General features: G+C 44.1%; 2 protein-coding genes across 4 annotated transcripts in view; one reads left to right on the top strand and one right to left on the bottom strand.

Annotated features, from left to right (window-relative positions):
- The window catches only part of lrrc7 (leucine rich repeat containing 7), a 106,768-nt gene extending 95,012 nt beyond the window's left edge, over nucleotides 1–11,756 (bottom strand). The window contains exon 1 of the mRNA XM_034583376.1: nucleotides 11,321–11,756. The gene's annotated coding sequence lies outside the window, so the exon portion shown is untranslated. The remainder of the gene's footprint in view (nucleotides 1–11,320) is intronic.
- A 2,743-nt stretch (nucleotides 11,757–14,499) lies between these two features.
- Nucleotides 14,500–21,028, top strand: ccdc17 (coiled-coil domain containing 17). Of its 3 annotated transcripts, none has more exons than XM_034582932.1 (15): nucleotides 14,500–14,767; nucleotides 15,149–15,274; nucleotides 15,676–15,735; nucleotides 16,092–16,215; nucleotides 16,384–16,522; nucleotides 17,292–17,396; nucleotides 17,604–17,749; nucleotides 17,931–18,053; nucleotides 18,441–18,586; nucleotides 18,671–18,756; nucleotides 18,846–19,061; nucleotides 19,273–19,408; nucleotides 20,223–20,309; nucleotides 20,437–20,547; nucleotides 20,833–21,028. In XM_034582932.1, exons 1-15 carry the CDS (start codon nucleotides 14,612–14,614, stop codon nucleotides 20,971–20,973), a joined length of 1,902 nt encoding a protein of 633 aa, XP_034438823.1. In that variant the 5' UTR covers nucleotides 14,500–14,611; the 3' UTR covers nucleotides 20,974–21,028. The 3 variants fall into 3 exon arrangements, with proteins under 3 accessions (XP_034438823.1, XP_034438822.1, XP_034438824.1); XM_034582931.1 differs by having other exon boundaries at nucleotides 18,438–18,586; XM_034582933.1 differs by lacking the exon at nucleotides 14,500–14,767 and having other exon boundaries at nucleotides 15,207–15,274; nucleotides 15,676–15,820; nucleotides 18,438–18,586.
- The last annotated feature ends 171 nt before the right edge of the window (nucleotides 21,029–21,199 follow it).

The raw sequence follows: 21,199 nt of genomic DNA, 5'->3' as shown, positions 1-21,199 counted from the left end.
TATCTGTCACGAAAAAACCAACCAGTGCCTCCTGTTGGATGAACAGCCGCAACTTCTCAAGGATTCGAAGGGGCGACGAAAATGGATTTCTTATGAGATAATCAAAAAGTTCAGGGCAGATAAAGATTTCTGCGAAAAAAGAAATTGCGGAGCTGAGTGTTTACTGTCTGTCTCGACTCTCCCTTGAACTCCTTCACTTCCATCTGTTTGTCCTCGCTCTCCAGCCCGTCCATCCTGGCACACGGAGCGGGAGCGAAGGGTGAATTAATAAAGGAGTGAAACTGGAGCACAACTCCCCGAGGTCCGACCTTTCTGGGACGCTCACACAGAGGAAGACGCACACACACACACACACACACACACACACACACACACACACACACACACACACACACACACACACACACACACACACACTTGTTAGGCCTACATGTGCAAAAAGCCACATGCATTGTGCTCGTGCATTACTGGGGTGACGAGATGGTGAAGGTGGGAGACACCGAGGGGAGAACAATCCAAACGTCCCATCATCTGCATGCTCCTGTCTTAGGGTGGGAGGGATGAGAGGGGGAGAGTGACGAAGAAGAAAGGGAGGAAGAGGAGGAGGGAGGGCAGAAGCCACGTGAGGAGGGATGCACGGAGAGTGTCGCCCAAGGCGATGAAACCCACATTGGTCCCATACATCCTGTGATTCCTTCTCTCCTTGTCTCCATCTTTCCTTTATTCCCTTAATCTCCTCTTTCCATCTTCTTTCTCTCATTCCTTTACACTCTCCTCATCTCTCTTTTTCAAGTACATTTGTGCGTGTATATTAGTTTAACAACATAATGGCACCACAAAAGTAAAGCCAAAGTATCTTTATCGCCCTCTGGTGGCTGGCTGCAATATAGGTCATAAATCCCACCTCCTCCATGTTAATATATGGACCAAACTATGTCAAATAAATTTTTCTTAAGATGTTTTTTGTCGTTTTAGGTAGTTCTTATCCCACTGATGTTTGTTCACATGCTCATTTTTTAAGAGAAGTTTGGTTTTTATTATTGGATGCAATAAAAATGGTGAGAAACATCATGATTGACAGCTGAGGCTGACTCGTGATTGGTCGACGTTCGTATCTCGGCTATTTTGGCTTCTTTTTTAGATACTAGGAAAACGTTATCGTCAGGCATGTGAGGTTTTAAAGTATAAAAACACAAAAAACAAAACTTCCCCAAGAAACATCATCAAAAATCAAATTGGACCAAAGTTTTACACTCTGCAAAAAATCAGAGGCCATTAAATATTTGTTGCTTTACATTCAGTAAGAAAAGTATTGTTTATTAATGGGGTTTGTTAATAATCAAGCCTCCTTCAGCGAGGGGGAAAGAAAAAGTCCCTCAGGAGTTTCATTGTGATTCAGAGCGCTGTAGTGGGCACAGCGAGCCAGGCACTGGGGATCAAGCCAGCGACTCTTCATCTACACACTAGATTTTCTGAGAGAGCTGCCAGCCAGTGAGCTTTTCCTCCCCCTGCTCCATCCATCTCTCCTTCCTCTGTCTGTCACTCTGTTTTCATCTCCTTCATCTTCCTCCCCACAATATGCTGAGTGAAACAAGGACGGAAGGAGAAGAAGAAAGGAGCGGATGAATGGAATTAACCGAGCGAATCAGAACTAAATGAATGCACGAATCAGTGGATGATTACGAGAGCGAAACAAAAGTTACAATTCCTCTTTATCTCTGAGATTGTGTGAGTCACCGGGAAATGACAGGTTCATAAAACACGTATTCAAAAAGCATCTTTTGTGACGTACAAATGTATAAAAATTAAACAAATCAACAAACCTGAGTGACTCTGGGGATATATGGAATAAAAATAGATCAAGGTCACAGGAGGAAGAGCACGATGAAGAGGAGTTTCCAGATATTGCTCACCTAATGACGCATGGCGAAAATACTTAAAGCTCACATGCATGAGTGAAAAGAGAAATCTGATACAAACACAGATGAGGTCTGTGTTTCCAAAGTCACTGTTTCCTCGTGAAACGTACAAATGTGCAGAACATGATTGGTATTTTTTTTTTTTAGAAATGTTTTTTGATGAATATGATGCAGAAGTGAAGGGGTGGGATATGAGGGAGGGTGGGAGGGAGTCGGTGAGTGGGCAGACGAGTGGAAAGGACTGAGTGAACTCGAAGAGGAGATGGCAAAGGAAAGAGTAAAATAGATGTTAAAATAAAGGATTAAAAAATTGGGTTATTTTATACCTCACATGTATTAATATAAAGCTTGAAATGTATGTTTAAAACTATTTTGCCCAATAAACAATAAATTGCAAGGAGTAAAGCTGCTTCTGGGGATCCATGTGAAGACTTTAGATTGTTGAACGTTCACTGAAAAGTTAAACCGGGTTAAATTTAGAGGTATCTGGGATTAACCTGGATCTTCATGTGTAGAGTTTGCATGTTCTCCCAGTACCTGTGTTGCTTTTCTCTGGCTACACCAGCTTCCTCCCACAGTCCAAACACATGCAGATTAGAAAATGTCAGATTGCCTGATGGGTGTGAATGTGAGCGAGGATGGTTGTTAGTCGATGCACGTCAGTTCTGTGTGGATGGGTTAGACCACTCACATTTATAAATTAACTTTCAAAGCTTTTTCTTCAGTGAGGAAAACCAACGACACTAAAAACTGGATGTGAAGCTGATAAAAGTACCTGAAACTTAAAAGTCCCCTTATGACGCAGCATTTCAATCTCAGAGATCGGAACTCAGTCCCTTAAATGTGCCTGATTTTTTTTCAACAAGTTACTCAATTTTGAAAAACACTCTATTTCTTCCCCCGACCCAAACCCATCCTTCCACTCCTGTAGTTGTTGCGTCATCCCGCAAACAAACAAACAGATGAAAACACAACCTCCTTGTTGTCTCAGCTCCGCATCGTGACACACAGAGTAAATAAGTACGTGGGTAAAGTTTAAGAAACTCTTAAAAACGCAGCCATGTGAATGTGATCCAATCAATTTTCTTCTTCTTCCGATTAAAGTGCAACACTGATTTAACTCTTCATCTAGTACAGTATGTGAGAGGGATTCACTCTTTTTCTCACTTTGTCTCTCTCTCTTACACACACACACACATAGGAAATCAAGCATATTTAAATAGATAAAGAGGAAAAACAGGCCAGGAGAGAGAGAGAGAGAGAGAGAGAGAGAGAGAGAGAGAGAGAGAGAGAGAGAGAGAGAGAGAGAGGGAGAGAGATGGAATCAGTGAAGAGAATGAGGGAAATAGAGCAGGAAGAGAAACATGCAGGGAAAAAAGTGAAAAGAAAGAAAAGAGTCGGAGCTGGAAGCTGCGAGAGGGAGAAAGAAAGAGAGCCTCTTGCGGAAGCCCAGGGGGTATCCTGCCATCCCAGAATGCTCTGCTCTAACCTACTTTGGTATTTCTGTTTCTGTCTTTGTCTCCGCAGCGCTCTCTGAGTGGGCTATCGCCTTTACACACCACAGCTCGACGAGTTGTGTGTTGCGTGTGTTTCTGCTCTTCCACCCTTGTGAGAACCAAACACACACTCGTGTGCATGTGCTGGCGCCTGTTCGTGTCTGTGTTGGGGACATCGCGTCCGCAAGCATCTGATCAGTGACTCCTCCTAAAGACACAAGATGAGGCCTGTTGTCGGACGACACACAAACACACACGCACACACACGCACACACACACACACACACACACACACACACACACACACACACACACACACACACACACACACACACACACACACACACACAGCTCAGAAAAGGAACAGAGGATGCGAGTTACGATGAGGACGACATCAAAGCATCCGAACACTTGTAGGAGTGTTGCTCTGTGTGCGTTTCATGTGTGTCCATCTATATGTAACATGTCATTAATGTTGTGTGAGTCAGTGCAACTGTACTGCATATGTGTCAGTGTATGAGTCAATCTATGAGTGAATGAGTGTGAGTTTGTGTGTGTGTGTGTGTGTGTGTGTGTGTGTGTGTGTGTGTGTGTGTGTGTGTGTGTGTGTGTGTGTGTGTGTGTGTGCAGGTTGAGTGGGCAGCCTGACGACCAGCTCAGCAACACGCTGCTGCCATGGAAACTAATGAGCTGAGCAGGGAAGAGAGGAGATGCATCTATGTATTAAATCCATATCCATCTGTCATACAACAGCGTTCAATTCACCGTCTCATTCTGTTATCAATGGTTTCAATTATTATTTTGTTAATTAATCATGAAAATTCACTCAATTTGGCCAAAATACAAGATTTTTTTCTCCTAATAATAAAAAGTTGTCCTATAACCAATGAAAGTGACGTCAACAGTGTAACAGTCGTCTGCAGAGAGGATTGAATTGTGGGTCTATTTTCTGATTTAAATCAATTAATCATTTGAATGGATTGACGGTAACACAACAACACTACGGATGCTTCTATACATTTAACATCCAACACTGGAACCAGGGCTCCACCTGCTGCATGTACAGGAACACACACACACACACACACACACACACACACACACACACACACACACACACACACACACACACACAACCCGGCTGCTAAATTATCCAGTTTGTTATAACAATGACTTTCATGCTGCTGCCTTGGCCTTTCAGGAAAAGTGGTTTTAATCTTAGTGAAACTTTTGCCCATTCAAAAGAAGAATTAAGTAAATGTTTCATCTGTTAACGTCTCTTTGACCCTTGAAGGAAACTTTCGATTCAGGTGAAAACTCAACTACAAGCATCCTGTTGTCGATTGTCTCCTTTAAAACCGTGTTATGTTACAATACTACTTATGTCATCTGCGTTTTAGACAATGACTAGTTTCGGGGGGGGTTCCCAGGACTGACCGAGTTTGGCTAATTCCGAGCAGCATGGTGAAGCATCCTGCTGATCATCAGACCACATTGATTATTTAGACAGTAAACAGTGAATGGAGCAGACAGCAGATGGTCCTGTGAAAGATCACTGGGAACTACAATGGCTGCCGTGCCAGAGCAGACGGCTCTCCTCCGATTTTTACCTTGTGTCCTTCTTCTAATGCTCGAACAAGGAAGGAAAAGACTTCAGCTACTCTAAGTGTTTCTCATACGCACATTCATTGCTGGAATAAACCATTTGTTGTCCACGTAAACCGGCCTTTCCTCGTTATAACCACAGACTGCCGTTCGCCGGCAAACCCAAAACGCTCCCTCTCATTGGCTAATGGTTGGGATAAGGCTCTCTGGTGACTCACTCGTCCTCTCTCTCTCTCTAAAAAAGGCACACGAGCACAAACTCACAAACAATGACACACTTCAAACGAGCGATATGTTCGCATTTAAACAGAAGTAATTACCGACACTTTCGTTCAAAGAGAAAACAAACAAACACAGAAGAGAGAAGACGCCGCACACATCGGTGGTAACAGGAGTTTGAGGGGCCTCAGCCAGAGCCCACTCCCCCCTGTGGATCTGTGTGTGTGTGTGTGTGTGTGTGTGTGTGTGTGTGTGTGTGTGTGTGTGTGTGTGTGTGTGTGTGTGTGTCCATGGGCATTCTGTGCGTGTGGGCGGACAGTGAAGCTGAGTTGTCATGTTGGGCAGATATATCATCTCTGCATATTCATAACCGTGCATCTATGTGCACGATCCTGCACACACACACACACACACCACACACACACAAATAGAGAGAGATCCCCACAAACACACACACACACAAATGCAGGTGAACAGAGATGTACAAAATTCACCATGAGAGGTAAACCATATTAAAAAGAAAAACTGATAATGGCGTCGGGCTGTCATCGACCGGAGGGACGGAGAGAGAGAGATGAGGTAGATAGAGAGAGAGAGAGAGAGAGAGAGAGAGAGAGAGAGAGAGAGAGTAGAAAGACACAATGGCAGATGAGAACCAGAGATAGAGAGAGAGATAGAGAGACAGAGGAAGAGAATGAGTGGTAGGCATGCAGGAGACTCTGTGTGGGTTGACTTTTTCTCTCCCGGGTGCTATGGTAACCTACAGCGCTGCAGCTAATCATAGGAGGAGAGAGAAGAGGATGAGGGGAGGAGGAGAGAGGATGAGGGGAGGAGGAGAGAGGAGAGGAGGAGAGACAAGAGGAGAGGAGACGAGAGGAGGAGAGAGGATGAAGAGAAGAGAGGAGAGAGGAGAGGAGACGAGACGAGAGGAGGAGAGAGGATGAAGAGAGGAGAGGAGGAGAGAGGATGAAGAGAAGAGAGGAGAGAGGAGAGGAGACGAGAGGAGGAGAGAGGATGAAGAGAGGAGAGGATGAAGAGAGGAGAGGAGGAGAGAGGAGGAGAGAGAATATACTCTAGCTTTTAATAAAAAAAAACCTCATTATTACTTAACTCTTGCTCATAATTATGACATCACTCGTCTAAATGTGGTCCAGATTACTTTCCTTCATCATCAGTATTTTATTGTTTATCTATTATCATCATTTGTTCCTTCCATTTCAAAATGAATATTTTTTTATTGTATTCATACCAAGGAAGTTATGTTTCCACCTCGTCTGTTTGTTTAGTTGTTGCTTTGTTTGTTTGAAAGCAGGATTACAGACAAACTGCTGAACCGAGTTCTGTGGAACTCGGTTCAGCAGTTTGTTCCACAGAACTCGGTGGAAGTTTGTGAGATGGGTCAAGAAAGAACACGTTTAATTTTGGTGTCGATTTTTCTTTCCACTCTCTATTTTTCCAAACGATTACTAATGGGTCTTGATGATAAAAAAGGCGTATGAAAATCTAAAAATGTGACTTTGCTGCAGTTCAACAGCAACATTTCTCTTTACAGGATATTTTACTTTTTCTTCTTTTAGTAAAGAAGTGTTTGTGGGTGGACTTGTGTTTTGTTTGTTGCGACACTTGATGATATAAACAAAGGAACTACTAAAGGCCGTAAACACAACAGCCCTTTGTTCCACGGTCTGTTTTTGTTATGTTCGCCCTGAAGCACAATTCAGTAAATTAATCACAACATGATTCAGCCGCATGAAAACAGGCGAAGGCTTCGTCAGCCGTATAACGAAGAATCAACCGGTGCTGAGAGCAAAGGACGGATTCAGGAGAATTAACTGGAACCTGGAACAACATGTAGAAGAAAACTGCAGAAGATCAGGATATAAACTCATCCAACTCTACATAACAACCATCAGCTGGTACGAGTTAGACATGTCGATGTTCTTCTTCTGTCTAATTTTACTAATTGTTGTGTGTATTTGTTTTATCGTTTATGTGTTTTTGCTTGATGTGTCTTTATTTTAAATTGTTCTAATCATTTGTGCTTTTGTGCATCAATCCATAAGTCATCCTGTTATAGTTGATTTCTTATCACAGATAATTCTGGCAACTGGGCCCACAGATGATGGTGGTGGTGATGGTGGTGGTGGTGGTGATGGTGGTGGTGGTGGTGATGGTGGGGTGAAGAATTAACATGAAACTTGCTCAAAAGAAAACATATTTGAGGGAGCCTATAAGGGATGGGAGGGAGGTTGTGTTTTCACCCCTTTGTTTATCAGTGGGACTGCACAAAAAGCTTGACGTATTTCCTTGAAACTTTTGGAGTGGATCTGAGCAAAGGGGCGGAATCCATGCTTGGATTGTAAGATATGGTGTTTTTGACATTTTCACCAATTTTCCCAGGAGACAATAAAATCAGGCATATTTAGGAGGACTGATATTTACAAGTGTGTGTAATTTTCTGCAGATCTAATTAAAAATCCAGATCCAATGAATTTAAATGTTTTCATGAAACTCTACTGAGTTATAAATCTGTATATAAATGTGAATGGATTCACGTAACTATAAGCATAACGTGCTATTATTACTAGTAAAGCGCTATATAACTGCAGTCTGATAATCCCAGACAGAATGATACTGTGTTTTTATTTGTGTGGAAAAAATAGGACTGTAACTAACAATTATCATTGTTGATCGGATCAAAGATCTATGAGTGTGTGCACTTTGGTGTGGATGCAGATAGAAACCTGGATCTAATGATTTAATGTGGTTTCAAAGGGTCGTAGCGTTTCTTTAAGCCGCTGTGTGGTAACAAATATGGCGACAAACCTTTTAACCACCACCAATGTGTAGCTCAGATAACGTGGCCTCATCTTCAAAGCTTGTTTGAATTAACGTGGACGGTCGGGCCTTGGGAGAGATATTCTCTTCACCCAGTTCTACTCTATCTTTACATATGTAAGATTCATTGCTGTTCAATATTATAATTATATTGAAAAACATTTGTCTGTGAAAAGCCTGAGCCAAACATGTCGTAGCATTAAAAACACATGGCTCCTCAGCCCTTTGTACGAATTGATTCCTTCTCACAGACACAGTCATTGAACGCACCAGTTGTCTAAAGCCGCAGGACAATCACAGTCATTGATTATGGGCTGTTGTTAGCTGATCGCAGATTAACATGCTTACACGCTGGTCGATAACGGAAACAATTCAAGGCTCATCATCTGAGTGAGTCGCTCTCGACGACTGAGTTAGAATTCCTTCATTTCCCTCGATTTGTGAGACGGGAATTTAACGTCTTTCATTGTTGCCGTTAATACGTCGCAAAATCTGTCGAGGTTTGTGTCTCTCGTCCTTTTCTCTCTCTCTCCTTTGTCTCACGCTCTTTCCTCTAATTTCTCACTGTTTCATAATCCTACCGAGAATGATGCAACCATACAGTAACTGTGCAGACAGACACACACACACACACACACACACACACACACACACACACACACACACACACACACACAAAGGCATACAGTGTCACACACACGCACACGCACACACACACACACAGGCATACAGTGTCACACACAGTTTCAGAAACCAGAGTACTTAGGAAATATTTCATCTGTACTTAGTCTGAGTTTAGTCTGTATCTAAGGACTGTAGACTTTGTATAAAGACTGTATATAAGGACTGTAGACTGTATATAAGGACTGTAGACTGTATATAAGGACTGTAGACTGTATATAAGGACTGTAGACTGTATATAAAGACTGTAGACTGTAGACTTTGCTGGAACCTGACTGATTTCAGTCCAACCTTCACCTCTGAGGACAACCAGTGCTCAGCCTGTACTCACAGAACAGCTGATGTAACAGTAAACTTGTCTCGAGGAAGCTGTGACTCTGTGGTTCAGGGTGGAGGCCATGTACTTGTGATGGGGATCAGATCTGGCTCCTGGCCTTGTTTGGTCCCCCTCACCTTTCCCCCTCTCCTCCGCCCCGCCACTGCGCCGCGATCTAATGAGGCAGAAACGATTCCGTGAAGCTTTGTATCTTTGCATCTGCAATAAACGCAGCTGTGAAGATGAGATGTTTCCTCCTACGCAGGCAGGCAGCAGCCCTGGAGACCCGAACACCTCCAACTGGAGCTGCTGCTGAGAAACGTCTGATAAACTCCCTCTGCTAGCAAACAGGAAACCTGCCCGTGGCCCCCATCCCAGCCTTTAGGTGACAGATTGGTGTTTTTGATTTATACCTGCAGGGAGGATCTGAATTCACTGTGTGGATATTAGATATTAGACCTGTAGTCACAAACCCTCCTGTTGTAGCCTATGATGAATTAAAAAACCTGTGCGGCTGCCATGTAAGTGGGTTTTTCTTCCAATTAACAAGATGAATCTGAGTTTTTATGAGTCAGTTAACATCAAATTGTTACAAATAAAAATGTCTCGAGGACGAGGATGAGATCATTGGCGGAGGAAGTAAAAGATTCTTGTAAAAGTCAGTTCCAGATGTGGACGACCTCTATCATGCATTCTTAAAACTAGAACGACACTCAGCAGAGAACCAAACATTTTTTCTTCAAGATCCATGAATTATTCTCTGAGAAATCAATGCAAATGTTGAAAAACTCCCTTTATCACAATGTTAGAGAAGCTGGAAAACAAAATCCTGGATCTGCTCCCTGATCCAGATCTGCACCGAGATGTATTGAGTTCTACATCCTTCCACCGAATTGCATGACATGGCAGAAAATAACGTTATCTTGTAAAATGTATAAACTCACTAAAGCATGAAAAGACGCTTCCATTATAAATCTATAAGTTTGTATCTGTAACTTTTATATCTGACAACAAGATCTAAGGTCATGAACCAAACTGAAATATGACATTTTGTTCACTACAGCGTGAACCATCTGTCACAATCTCCTTATGATTGGTAATCCTGGAAGAGCTAGCAAGAGCAGGCTAACATTAAAATTTTCATTTGAACATTTGTTCATTTCAGACGACTTTGTTTATTGGTGGTTATCGGGACGTGAAGTAGATTTTAACAAATTAGATAAAATGTGCTAACTTTGCTTTATCGTCCAGCCGATTCCCACAAAAACCAACAAGAGTCTGCTATGAAAGGAAAAGCGGAAAGTTTTCCCACAGCTTAAAAGTGTGTCTGCGGGTGGTGGGGCTACGAGGACTCTTGACGGGGGGGGGGAGCAGCCGAGCAGAAAAAGCCGGGAAGACCCCCGATGGTGCAGGAGCCGAGTCCTGAGGGCCCGAGGAGCCCAGCTGTCGTCTGACCTCAGGTTACTAATGGAGGTTTAGAGGGAATCCTGGGTGGCACCGAGCGCTGGCACGCACGCCGAGCTCTCAGCGCTACTCGAACCTTAATGCAGGACCTGTGTCGCATCATCTCTTTTTAATGACGCTTCCAAAATGCAACAAGAACACGAGGGACCAAGAAGTTGTTTTTGGCCACTTGTTAATTCACACGTCTGTCCACAACGAGTGAAGTGCGGCAGAGATCGGGATCAATGCAACGGATGCATTTCTCCCCATGAGGTGAGACCATCCCACTGGAAACTAGACGTCTTTGTAGGTTACACTGGTTTTTTTCTGGACCAGTGGGACAGTGGGATGCTGCACAGCCCTGATTCAGGAGTATGGATGGAGGGTTATGTAATTAATACTCCTCCTCCTATGCAGATACAGTAGACGAGCCTAGATATCCTGGCCTCAGCTGTAACTGTAGCCCTGAGATGACTGATCCAGCCTCACACACACACACACACACACATTTCAATCCCTCTGCCTCCTATATACAGATGAGATGGATGTATATGGATCCGGCCGCTCTTGACTCAGCTAAACCCTTTGCATACTGTAAAACAGGCATCCAGGGGAATGTAGGTTTCATACAGTAACGGCTCCCACGGCCACGCAGCATGCAGAGGATCCGTCTTCCTCCCCGTCTCACCCACTCACACACAGAACACAGCCCAGAGACCAATCTATCAACGGACAAGTGACTGAAGCCAGGACAGACACAGAAAAGTGGTGTGGTGTGTGGTGGGGGGGGGGGGGTCTCTTACCAGCAAATCCCCTCTCTTCTTCTTCAGGAATCCTTCCTTTCCTCTCTCTCTCTCCCTTCAGCCGGCTTCCTCCAGCGCTCCAGTTTTCATCTTCAGGAGGAGGAGGAGGAGGAGGAGGAGAGCGAAGGACTTCTAAATCATCAGCATCCCTCTTGCTCCCGTGTCTCCTCTCCTCTCGTATCCAGATTTCTCCACAGTCTCCGCGGGGTGAAGCTGGAGCATCAGTGATAACCACCACCGCCGCCGCCGTGCGCTCTCTCCGCTGCAGGAGGCTGCACGTCAATCACGCCAGGTAACCTAGGGAACCGCTGGGCCCGTCCCCCTCGCCAGCGCTGATTGGCCGGACCGACAGAGGAACCAGAAGTCACAAGTTCCTCACAGATCCACAGATGGGAACAGAGAGGAGAGAGAGCTGTGGTGGGATGATGTACAGAACCAAACAAACAGCACCGGATTGCAGTACTTGTTCTCCTTCTCTCTCTCTGTCTCTCTCTCTCTCTCTCTCTCGCTCTCGCTCTCTCTCTCTCTGACTTCAGAGCCTGCTGCTTTATTTTACAGTTGCTAAGCAACAAACGGGCATGTGTGAGTGTGTGTTGCAGAGCGAGAGGGGAGGGATGTGGGGGAGAGAAAGAGAGAGTTCAAGTTCTCAACTCTCTCTCTCTCTCTCTCTCTCCGTCTCTTCTGCTCCCTCTCTCCCCCGTTTCTCTCTCTCTGCCCCACTCTCCCTTTCTCTCTCACTCTCTGCCTCCCTCCATCTTTCTCCCCCTTCTCCCTCCCTCTCCTTATTCTCTCTCTCTCTCTCTTTCTCTCACTCCATCCCTCCTTCTCTCTCGCTCTCCCTTTTCTCCCTCCCTCTCCCCTTCTCTCTCTCCCCCTTCTCTCTCTCTCTCTCTCCCCCCCTCTCTCTCGCCCTCTCTCACTCCCTCTCTCTCTCTCTCTCTCTCTCTCTCTCTCCCTCTCTCACTCCCTCTCTCTCTCCCTCTCTCTCTCTCTCCCTCCCTCTCTCTCCCACTCTCTCTCCCTCCATCAGAGGTGTGGATGGATGTTGAATATTTCAGTCCTCAGCAGCAGCAGCGGTTCTCTGTCTCATTGTTATGGAGGCTGTTTCAGAGCAGACTGGACTGTTGCTGTTTGTGCAGCACAGGGAGTTAAAGGACAAGTTCACACAACCGACATGTTTAATATCCACCTCGTACGGTAAAAACCAACAGAGCTTATATACCTGAAACATCATAAATCACAGCCTCTGCCACCTTAGACACCTATTGGTAGGGACCGTATGACACCTCACAATCCAGCTGGTGAGCAGACCCACAGATTATCAGCTCCACCAGGGAGGTTATGTTGCAACTCATGACAGTTTGTTTGTTTGTAAACAGTTTTAAGCAAAAACTTCTCGACAGATTACAACAAAACTCTGTGAACTGATGTGGGATGAAGTTCATTCATCTTTGAGTGTATTTTTCACATGAAGGTCGGATTATGTCGTGTTTGTTATTTTCAGTTTGCAGAGTGAATTAACTCACTTTGGTTGAGGCCCTTTCTGTTGCAGCTGCAGTCAGACTCTCAACGTGTTCACTGCAGGTGAGAAAACATCAGGCACTCTGAGCTTTAACAAAAAAGAAAAAGAAAACAGCCATGTTATAAATATTGAACAGAAGAAAAAGGGTTAATCCCAATAGCTGTAAGAATTGCTTTCCTGTTATGAATAATACAAAACAGTAGCAACGGCATCAACTGGAAACTGTACTCAGGTGATAGCAAATGTGAAAAGAGCTAAAATGATAATCGGCGGATTCTGTCCAAGCTCTCGTTACCAAAACTAGAATTCAGAGGAAAAATCGTTTTGCTCAGCGTAACATAAAAAAACTTTGGTTAGTTAGTTTGTGAGCAAGATTACGTGAAAACTGCTGAATCGATTTCCCCAAAAAACTTGGTGGAATGATGGGGAACGAACTGACAAAGAACTCATTACATTTTTGGTGCGGAAAGATTGTCCCAATCGTTAACGTTGCAAGATCGACGTTTTTGGACATTTTCACCAATTTCCCAGGAAACAATTCATGGATCTTGATAAAAAACAATGAGGCATGTTGAGGAGAATGACATCTGTGAGTTAGTGTGATTTGGTGCAGCTTGTTTCTGTTGGGCCTCGGTGGAGGTTTGAGATCTACTGTGTCGTTCTAGTTCAATACTTTGCTTTGGGAACTCACTCAGGAATCAACAGGGCAAAGTGACGGCATTTATCTTGCACTTTTCTCTTCTTAACAACCACTCAAAGCACTTAACAAGTCACATTCACCCATTCACACACACAGAGTCATACAGAGCTTCTTTACGCAGCACTTTTCCATCACACAGTCACACACCGATCAGGGGTCATTTACAGTTCAATGTGTTGTCCAAGGACAAAGCCGACTGGAGGACATCGAACATCTGACCCTCTGGTTTGTGAACGGCACGCTCCACCTCCTGAGCCACAGCCGCCTGATACGATCAACGCCCACTTAATAAGTGTTTAGGTTGAGATATAACATTTATGAGAAACACTGACTCTCCCTGAGATTTATGCATTTCCTCTGGTCGAAGGTTAAGGATTGAGGAAGTTGCACTATGAGGCAAATTATGATCTCAGGATATGGGCTAAACAAATAAGATTAGATTGATTGATTGGTTGACCGATACTGACTGGAGTCTCTGTAAATTGAAAACAGGGGACTGATGGTATCGCAACCCTGGCATTACATGACTTCCTGTCCATATTATCACTATTTGACATCATGCACTTTATACGAAAACCAATGTAAAAACATATTTTATGAATCTAATGGCACATTTGTTCTACTTCAACTCACTCAGACATGATTAAAGGGGTTTAATCTACGTTGTTGTGGAGTGATTCTCTGTTTACGTGTATCCAAGCTGTTTCGTAGATACTTGGGGAAAAAAAAACACTTGTGATACATTGGTATTGTTAATAAAGTTGTCAGGGCCACACCCTGACACAGTGAGGTCACTCCATGGTGACAGTTGCCAACAAACACAAAGGACAACGTCTCAGTTGTCAAACCAAACCTGTTTACACGATTTAAATGAACCGACGTCTGTGAAGTTCAGGACAACGAGAGAAATTTGTGTTTTTGTTGTGAGAATTGTGTTCACGCTTTTTTCTTTTGAAGAACTTAATCTTGCTTTTGTGAAACACTTTTAAGTGAGTGAGTCTTACTGTATTTCAGTTTATGGGTATTAGGAGGTGATCAGTCCTACCTCGAGGTAACCAGAGGTCATCGGATGGAGAAGACGTTGATCTGCCGAGCCTGTAACATGGTGTTTCGCTCCACCAGGCTGCTGGAGAAACACACAGCGATGTTCTGCATCGGGGGGGAGGTGGAGAGCGGAGGTGGAGGTGTCGACGCTAAACAGACCAGAGCTCCTGATCTCGTTCAGGTAAGAAACAAACAGCTGATCAGACGAGAAGAGATCAAATATCTGCACAGAATTAGAAATGCAAAGGAATCTTATGAGTCTCACAATAGATGCATACAAAGCTTTATTTGTGAGAGGTTTTAAAATATGAAGTTGTAAACTCACCATGATTATAGGTATCGTTGTTGTGGGAGATCTTCTTACCATAGTGATGAGAGAAAATGGTTCTAGTAGGAGAAAGTTAAGAGAGAATGAAATGATTGTGATTCAGAATGAGAAAATCCACTTTCTACATCTCCTCATGAAAAACTATGCACAGGAATCTTTTAGTTCCTTGAAAAAAGTTCATGTGACCATAAGCTCCAGTTACTTTTGGTCGAAACACAACTTTTGCATCTGCAGACGAGGGGTCAGCGACGAATCCCCGTCACGAGGAGCCGTGCTGAGGCCGAGCTGGAGTCGGGACCAGAAGACAAACGGGCGAACGCTCAGACGGACGGTGCTGCTCTGCGGAATCTAACTGACGAGGTAAAACCGAACCGCTGCACCGACCACTTCTGCACCATGAAAAACACAGAGCATTTTTCATCAATCCAGCCTTTTATTATGCAAGAGGTATTTTCAGACGCAGTCCATTTGTCTGTGTTGCATTGCAAACATCAAGCTGATTCACATTCCCACAGGGATCCAGGTGTCAGGGCAACATTTGGTGTATTTATATTTATAATATAGTGCATTTTTGATGTCATTTCACCAAACACTGTGGGCGTCTACAGGTCTTTGATTAATAATTCATGTTTGGATATGATCGTGTCAGTGAAGACACTGGAAGAGCAGGGCACAAGTGAAACTATTTCTAATAAAGTATTTCTATTTCTTTTAGTTTTACATTAATATAAAATACATGATTTCTCTCTTCTATTTCTCAGTTTCACAGGCTGAGGATGTCCATTGAGGAAAATCACCCAAACTGGTCAGGAAGCTCTGAGGTGGATACTGGACTCAATGGTTTTGTCGTTCTCCCTCCGCATCCTTTTTCTTCTTCCCCTTGCACTGTACTTTTCAGCTTATATGGTGTGTGGTGAGCACTCGTCAAGGTATATGTCAGGGTAGTATAAGTGCCCCCATGTCCTCTATAATGTAAAAGTTATTTAATAATAGACCCAGTCATCAGCCTGTGGTGTAAGAATGAGTCACAGGTCACTCAGGTAGAAGTCCAAGAAATGAGAACATTTTAACGACGCTCAGGGTGAAAGCAGAAATCAATCTTTTCCGTTCCATCGTGTGACATGTTTAAGAAGCAATGCTGTGTATGAATCTATCCATTTTTAAACACGGCCCTCAGCCGAGCCGACGTCATCTGGGTCACACCGAGAGGCTGAAGGAGATGAGGGAGATGGCGACGCTCCACGAGCGCCAAGTGGCCCTGATACACGCTCACAACCGGCAGCTGGAGCAGCAGAGAGACGGTGAGGGACGAGTGGCGGAGGATGTAAAGGACAAAAATCTGATTCTGCCTCGGTGCGAAATTTCCCACTGAGAACTTCTCCTCGCAAAATGTCAGATGATGCAAATGTCAGGGATTGCTCTGAGATTGTATGTGTGTGTTTTTGTGTGTTCCTGGTTGTGTGTGTCAGAGCTGGCCCATCAGGTCTCTGTCCTGAGTGAGCAGAGCCGCTCGAGTCAGCTGGACAATCTGCTGATGGAGCTGAGGGAGCAGGAGGAGAGGAACGAGGAGACACTGAGAGCACTCGCTCGACATCTCCATGCATTACAGTAAGTGTGCGTGTGTGTGTGTGTGTGTGTGTGTGTGTGTGTGTGTGTGTGTGTGTGTGTGTTGTGGAGACCTGAAATCTGTTTGCACAGTCAAGTCTTTATAACATAGATTCATTCATTCAATGTTAAGGTGAAGACATGTTTAAAGGTTAGTTTAAGATAAGGGGTTTAGGTTAAGGCTGGGCAAGTAGTAACTATGGTTAATATTAGAGTAAATCTCCAGGAGCCCAACAAGCTCCCCTGAACACGCCTGACTTCTCTCACCAGGATCAATGAATTATTCTCTGAGAAATCAATGACAAATCTCAATTTAAAGAAAATAAATTCCTAGATCTGCCCCCTGAACTCTCTCTGCACCTAAATGTAATGGGTTCAATTACAAAAGTTTTGTGGAAATCAATCAAGAATTTTTTGTCTAATCTTGCCTTAAAAAAGGACAAAGACACAGGGGTGAAACCATAACCTCCCTGGTGAAGGTAACATGTTTAATTAACGTGTTGTTATGGTGAATTCTCTGTTCCTGCAGCGCTCTTCAGACCAATATTCCCTGAAATATGATTTTTTTTTCCTTTCCTGGCTGCTCTATGACTCAGAGCATCAATTATGTATTTCATTATGCCCGGGTAGTTCCTCATCGCAAGGTTCGCGGTGGAATCATAATAATCCTTGTACTGTCGGGTGGATTCTGGCTGGGAGACTTTGCACAGACGTCTCGATATGATTCAGTTTAGATGATCCGCTGTGTTTTGTGTTTTCTTCTTCTTCTTAGTGTGCGACCTGCTAATCAGACAGATCCAGCCGAGAATCAAAAGATGCATCCTGACAACTACAAGCTCTTTACCTCCGCGGATGGCCCGCTCTCTGCCCAGATAAAGTATACGCCTGCATTCGTTATGAGGAATTTATTTTAAAAAGAACACAGCTGGAAGGAAAAACACAGAAACAAGTGCAGATGTTCACCCTGTTCCTGTGTCTTCTTCCTCTGGTTGTCTTTAAAAAAAATTTAAAAAGCTGTTTACATGTGAATAAGAATTGGTTCAGCTGCCTGGTTACCTGAGGGTGAACCATGTCTCCGCTGCAGAGCCCTGCGACAGACGGACTCGCAGTCAGGTGGGTCAGATCCAGCCATTGTGGCGCAGATGACTGACCTGCAGGCAGAAGCCCAAAGTCTGGAGGGGAATCACTCAGCAGCAGCAGCAGCAGCGTCGGCCAAGGACAGGAGCAGGAGTAAGACGAGATTTCACTTTTAAACATGTCTCCAACTTTTCTTTTTGCATGATCAGTGAACAGTGAACTGTGTAGGATAATTGTGTAGTGGAAACAAAGCTGATGATTCTTATACATGCTGCAGATTTAAGACTGAGGGTAAATTCCCTCTGAGCCACATCACTGTTCTCCTTGAATCCAGAGGTGAGGCCTCGTCAGCCGGGTCCGAGCTGGGAGCTGCTGGCTCTGGAGCAGGAGAACCAGAGGCTGGAGGAGGAGATCCTCAGGATGCAGCTGGACAGAGAGAGAAAACATGACAACGAAGGTTGAAGTCTTTCTAACGAGCTTATTCGATTTTTAATGGTTGAAAAATGCATGCGGTTACTCACAATGACGGTGCTATGGTGAGGGAAAGTAGGTGTAATGTTCACATTTTTGGAATTTAAAGGAAGCATGGATTTCTGCATCAAACACAAAGACGATCCATCCAGTAGTTGTTGAGGTTTTTAACTCGAATCCACAAAAATCTAATTCAGGGTGACACCAGGGACAAGTAAGAAATGACAAGTGTTTTTCAACATTTTCATTGATATTTCAGAGCTGGAACTTGACCTAGGTGTGAATAAGGGGACTGATATTTGATTGTGTGCAGTCTGGTTTGAGTGAATGTAGATGTGGGAGCCTGAGGGGACTGTTGTGTGTTGTGCAGCAGCAGTGAGGACTGAGCATTGGTTGATTCAGAGGGAGAAGCTCCAGCAGAGTTTACAGGCGGAGGTGGAGAGAGGTGGAGAAGCTCCCTGGTCCTGCAGACAACCTCCTCCTCCACCTCTGCTCCCACTTCAAGCACCTTTTTCTCTGGTACACACTTTCAGTCAAACTTTCACAAATTACTTGCAGTGTTTGCTTGTCACAGTTAAATAAAAACCTCCATCTTTCCATCAGCTCCAGACGAGATCCTTCTCCTCTACGTCAGGGAGACACGTGATGGACCCACTGGACTCTCTGGGTCCAGCTCCCTACGACCCTGCGTCAGTTTACTTATACATATACACACTGTACACCCAACAGGCCATTTACCTGTCTGAGTTTCATTACACGACTTCCTCTGGTTTTTCAGAGCTGGTTTTGTGGTTTTCTTTGACCTGGCTCTGGGAGTCAATGCCTCTCAGAGAGCGCTGCGCCTGGTGGCAGCTCTCTACTCTGAGGGTGTGGAAGTGGGACCCCCGACTCCACTGCCCCCTGTCCAGTGTCTGCCGGGATCATCTTCACCTTACACCCACAGCCTCGCCCCTGGAAACTACGCTCTTCTGTCAGTGAAACAGCCCGTTCCCAGGTAGGAGCTGTGTTGAGTCTCATCTGCAGAGAGCAGAGCAGAAAGAAACCCACTTTCCATTGGGGCAACTGTTAAAAAACATAAAACTGACAAAAATGTCTGGTTTCTGGTAACAAAAACCTCATTCTCCCCAAAAAATGATGCTGTCACAATAGAGTATAAAGACAAATCTGGTGCAGCATTCTCAGCAGTATGCATTTCCCCTCTGCAGGATCCAGCCGTCAGCGTCCCTCTGCCTGGTGGTGGAGGTGCAGGCAGCCAGAGATCTGGATGTTCAGAACCAGGAGTTGTTCAGACAGTCGCCCTCTGGCTGGACACGACTGGAACTCTTCGATCAACACAACCAGGTTCATCTGCTCCGTCAGTGACATGTCGATTTACCGCTGGAAGAAGTGGAGAATGAATCAAATATTAAAACCTATCTCCACCTGGGAGGTTGTTTTTTTCACCCCTGTCCGTTGGTTTGTTTGTAAACAAGATTACACAAAAACTACTGAACCAATTTTCATGACCCACAGAAGAACCCACAACATTTTGGTGCGGATCCAGGAACTTTTTGTTCCAACTTTCTTTAACATAGTGTTTTTCAACATTTTCATTGATTTCTCAGCGAGTAGCTCATGCACTTTGATGAAAGTCTGTGCAATTTGGTTCAGATCCATATAAAAATCTGGATCTAGTCAATTTAAATGGACTGTTGTGTCTTGTTGGATGCGTCTGTTATGTGTTTGTCTGTTGTTGAATAAAAGGAGGTGAGACTGAGTGAGGCCTGAACTCAGATGATTGAGCTAAGAAAATATCAAGATGTGAATTGTATAATCATTTCATCTAAACTAGAGCTGCACTCAGTAGAGCATTGGTGAAAGTGTCTGAAAACTAGAGTCTGGATCTGCACCAAAATCTTACGACTTCTTCCCGGACCCACGACACACCCTCCCACCAAGTTTGTGTAATCTTGCTGAAGAACAAACAAAATAATGCAGATGGAAACTAAATCAAGTTGTGTGAAATGATGTGAAACAGTTTTAAACCTTTGTACCTATGATGCACCTTCATGTGCTGTTTTCTCTCATAAGAACCTTTTAACTACGTCTAGTTGACCTATAACCGAGCACATATTCAGTATAGTCCTAATGTTGTCCTGTGTTATTGTCTCAACAGCTCTGCAGTGGCCACTGGAGGATGCCAGTGCGCTGTCTGCCTGTTAAACCTTCACTCAGCATCGCCCAGCTCAACACAATACACCAGGTATGAACAGATACAAGGTTTGCAGTGTGCAGCACTTGCAATTATCATTTAAAATGTTAGATGTTTATGTTTTATAGCCTGATAGAAGTTAATTATAGGCCTGACTGTTTTTTTTTTTTTTATTAAGGTGGGAAACATGGAGCTTTGTGTACGTTTGGCAAACAGCCGAGACGAGGACACGCAGACCCTCGTGAAGCCGGACCCTGCCAGCACCAGGCACTACACATATCAGGCTGTAGTAAGTTAACAAAGGACATGTTGGGCGTCCAGATATCATTTCTGTGCCAAGAGCAAATTTAGAAAGTTTCACAGCTGGTTTAGTTATAAATCTGTGAAAATGGAAAATTAATCAAAAAAATTTATATAGAAAAAAGGTAAAGATACGCAAAAGATTTATTGTCTTTATCCAGTTCAAGTGCAATTTTACCAACGATGAACAGCCTCTTGTATAGAATCTCTTGAATTGGAAGCATGTTTGAGAGGATTTTTCTTTCTTAATGTGTTCCTGTGTACATCCATTCAGGTGTCCTCTCTCCACGCGACTGGACAACCAGCTCCGGCGGTTTCAGCTCCACAGCCCACAGAGGTGAATCATCTCTGCTCCCCGCTGAGCTCGACCCATCACACAAACCCTCCGCCCACAGACGGAGCCAGTCAGAGTTAACAGAGACAGACATGACACTCAGGAAATGGACAACGGGAATCAAACTGTGATTACTGTTCCTCTCCTCTGATCCTGACAAAGATCATAATTTAAAAGTCCAGTGAGAAAATAAACTACATTTAGAAAAGAAAGAGCCTCATTTGTGTCGTTTTTCTGCTGCATCAGATTATTTTCTATATGAAATAACTGCATTAAGGAATTGTCAGGGAAGTGACCATGTCCACCA

The sequence above is a fragment of the Hippoglossus hippoglossus genome, chromosome 4 (genome assembly GCF_009819705.1).
Source record: "Hippoglossus hippoglossus isolate fHipHip1 chromosome 4, fHipHip1.pri, whole genome shotgun sequence".
NCBI classification, from domain to species: domain Eukaryota; kingdom Metazoa; phylum Chordata; class Actinopteri; order Pleuronectiformes; family Pleuronectidae; genus Hippoglossus; species Hippoglossus hippoglossus.
This window is presented reverse-complemented; position numbering and strand designations above follow the sequence as displayed.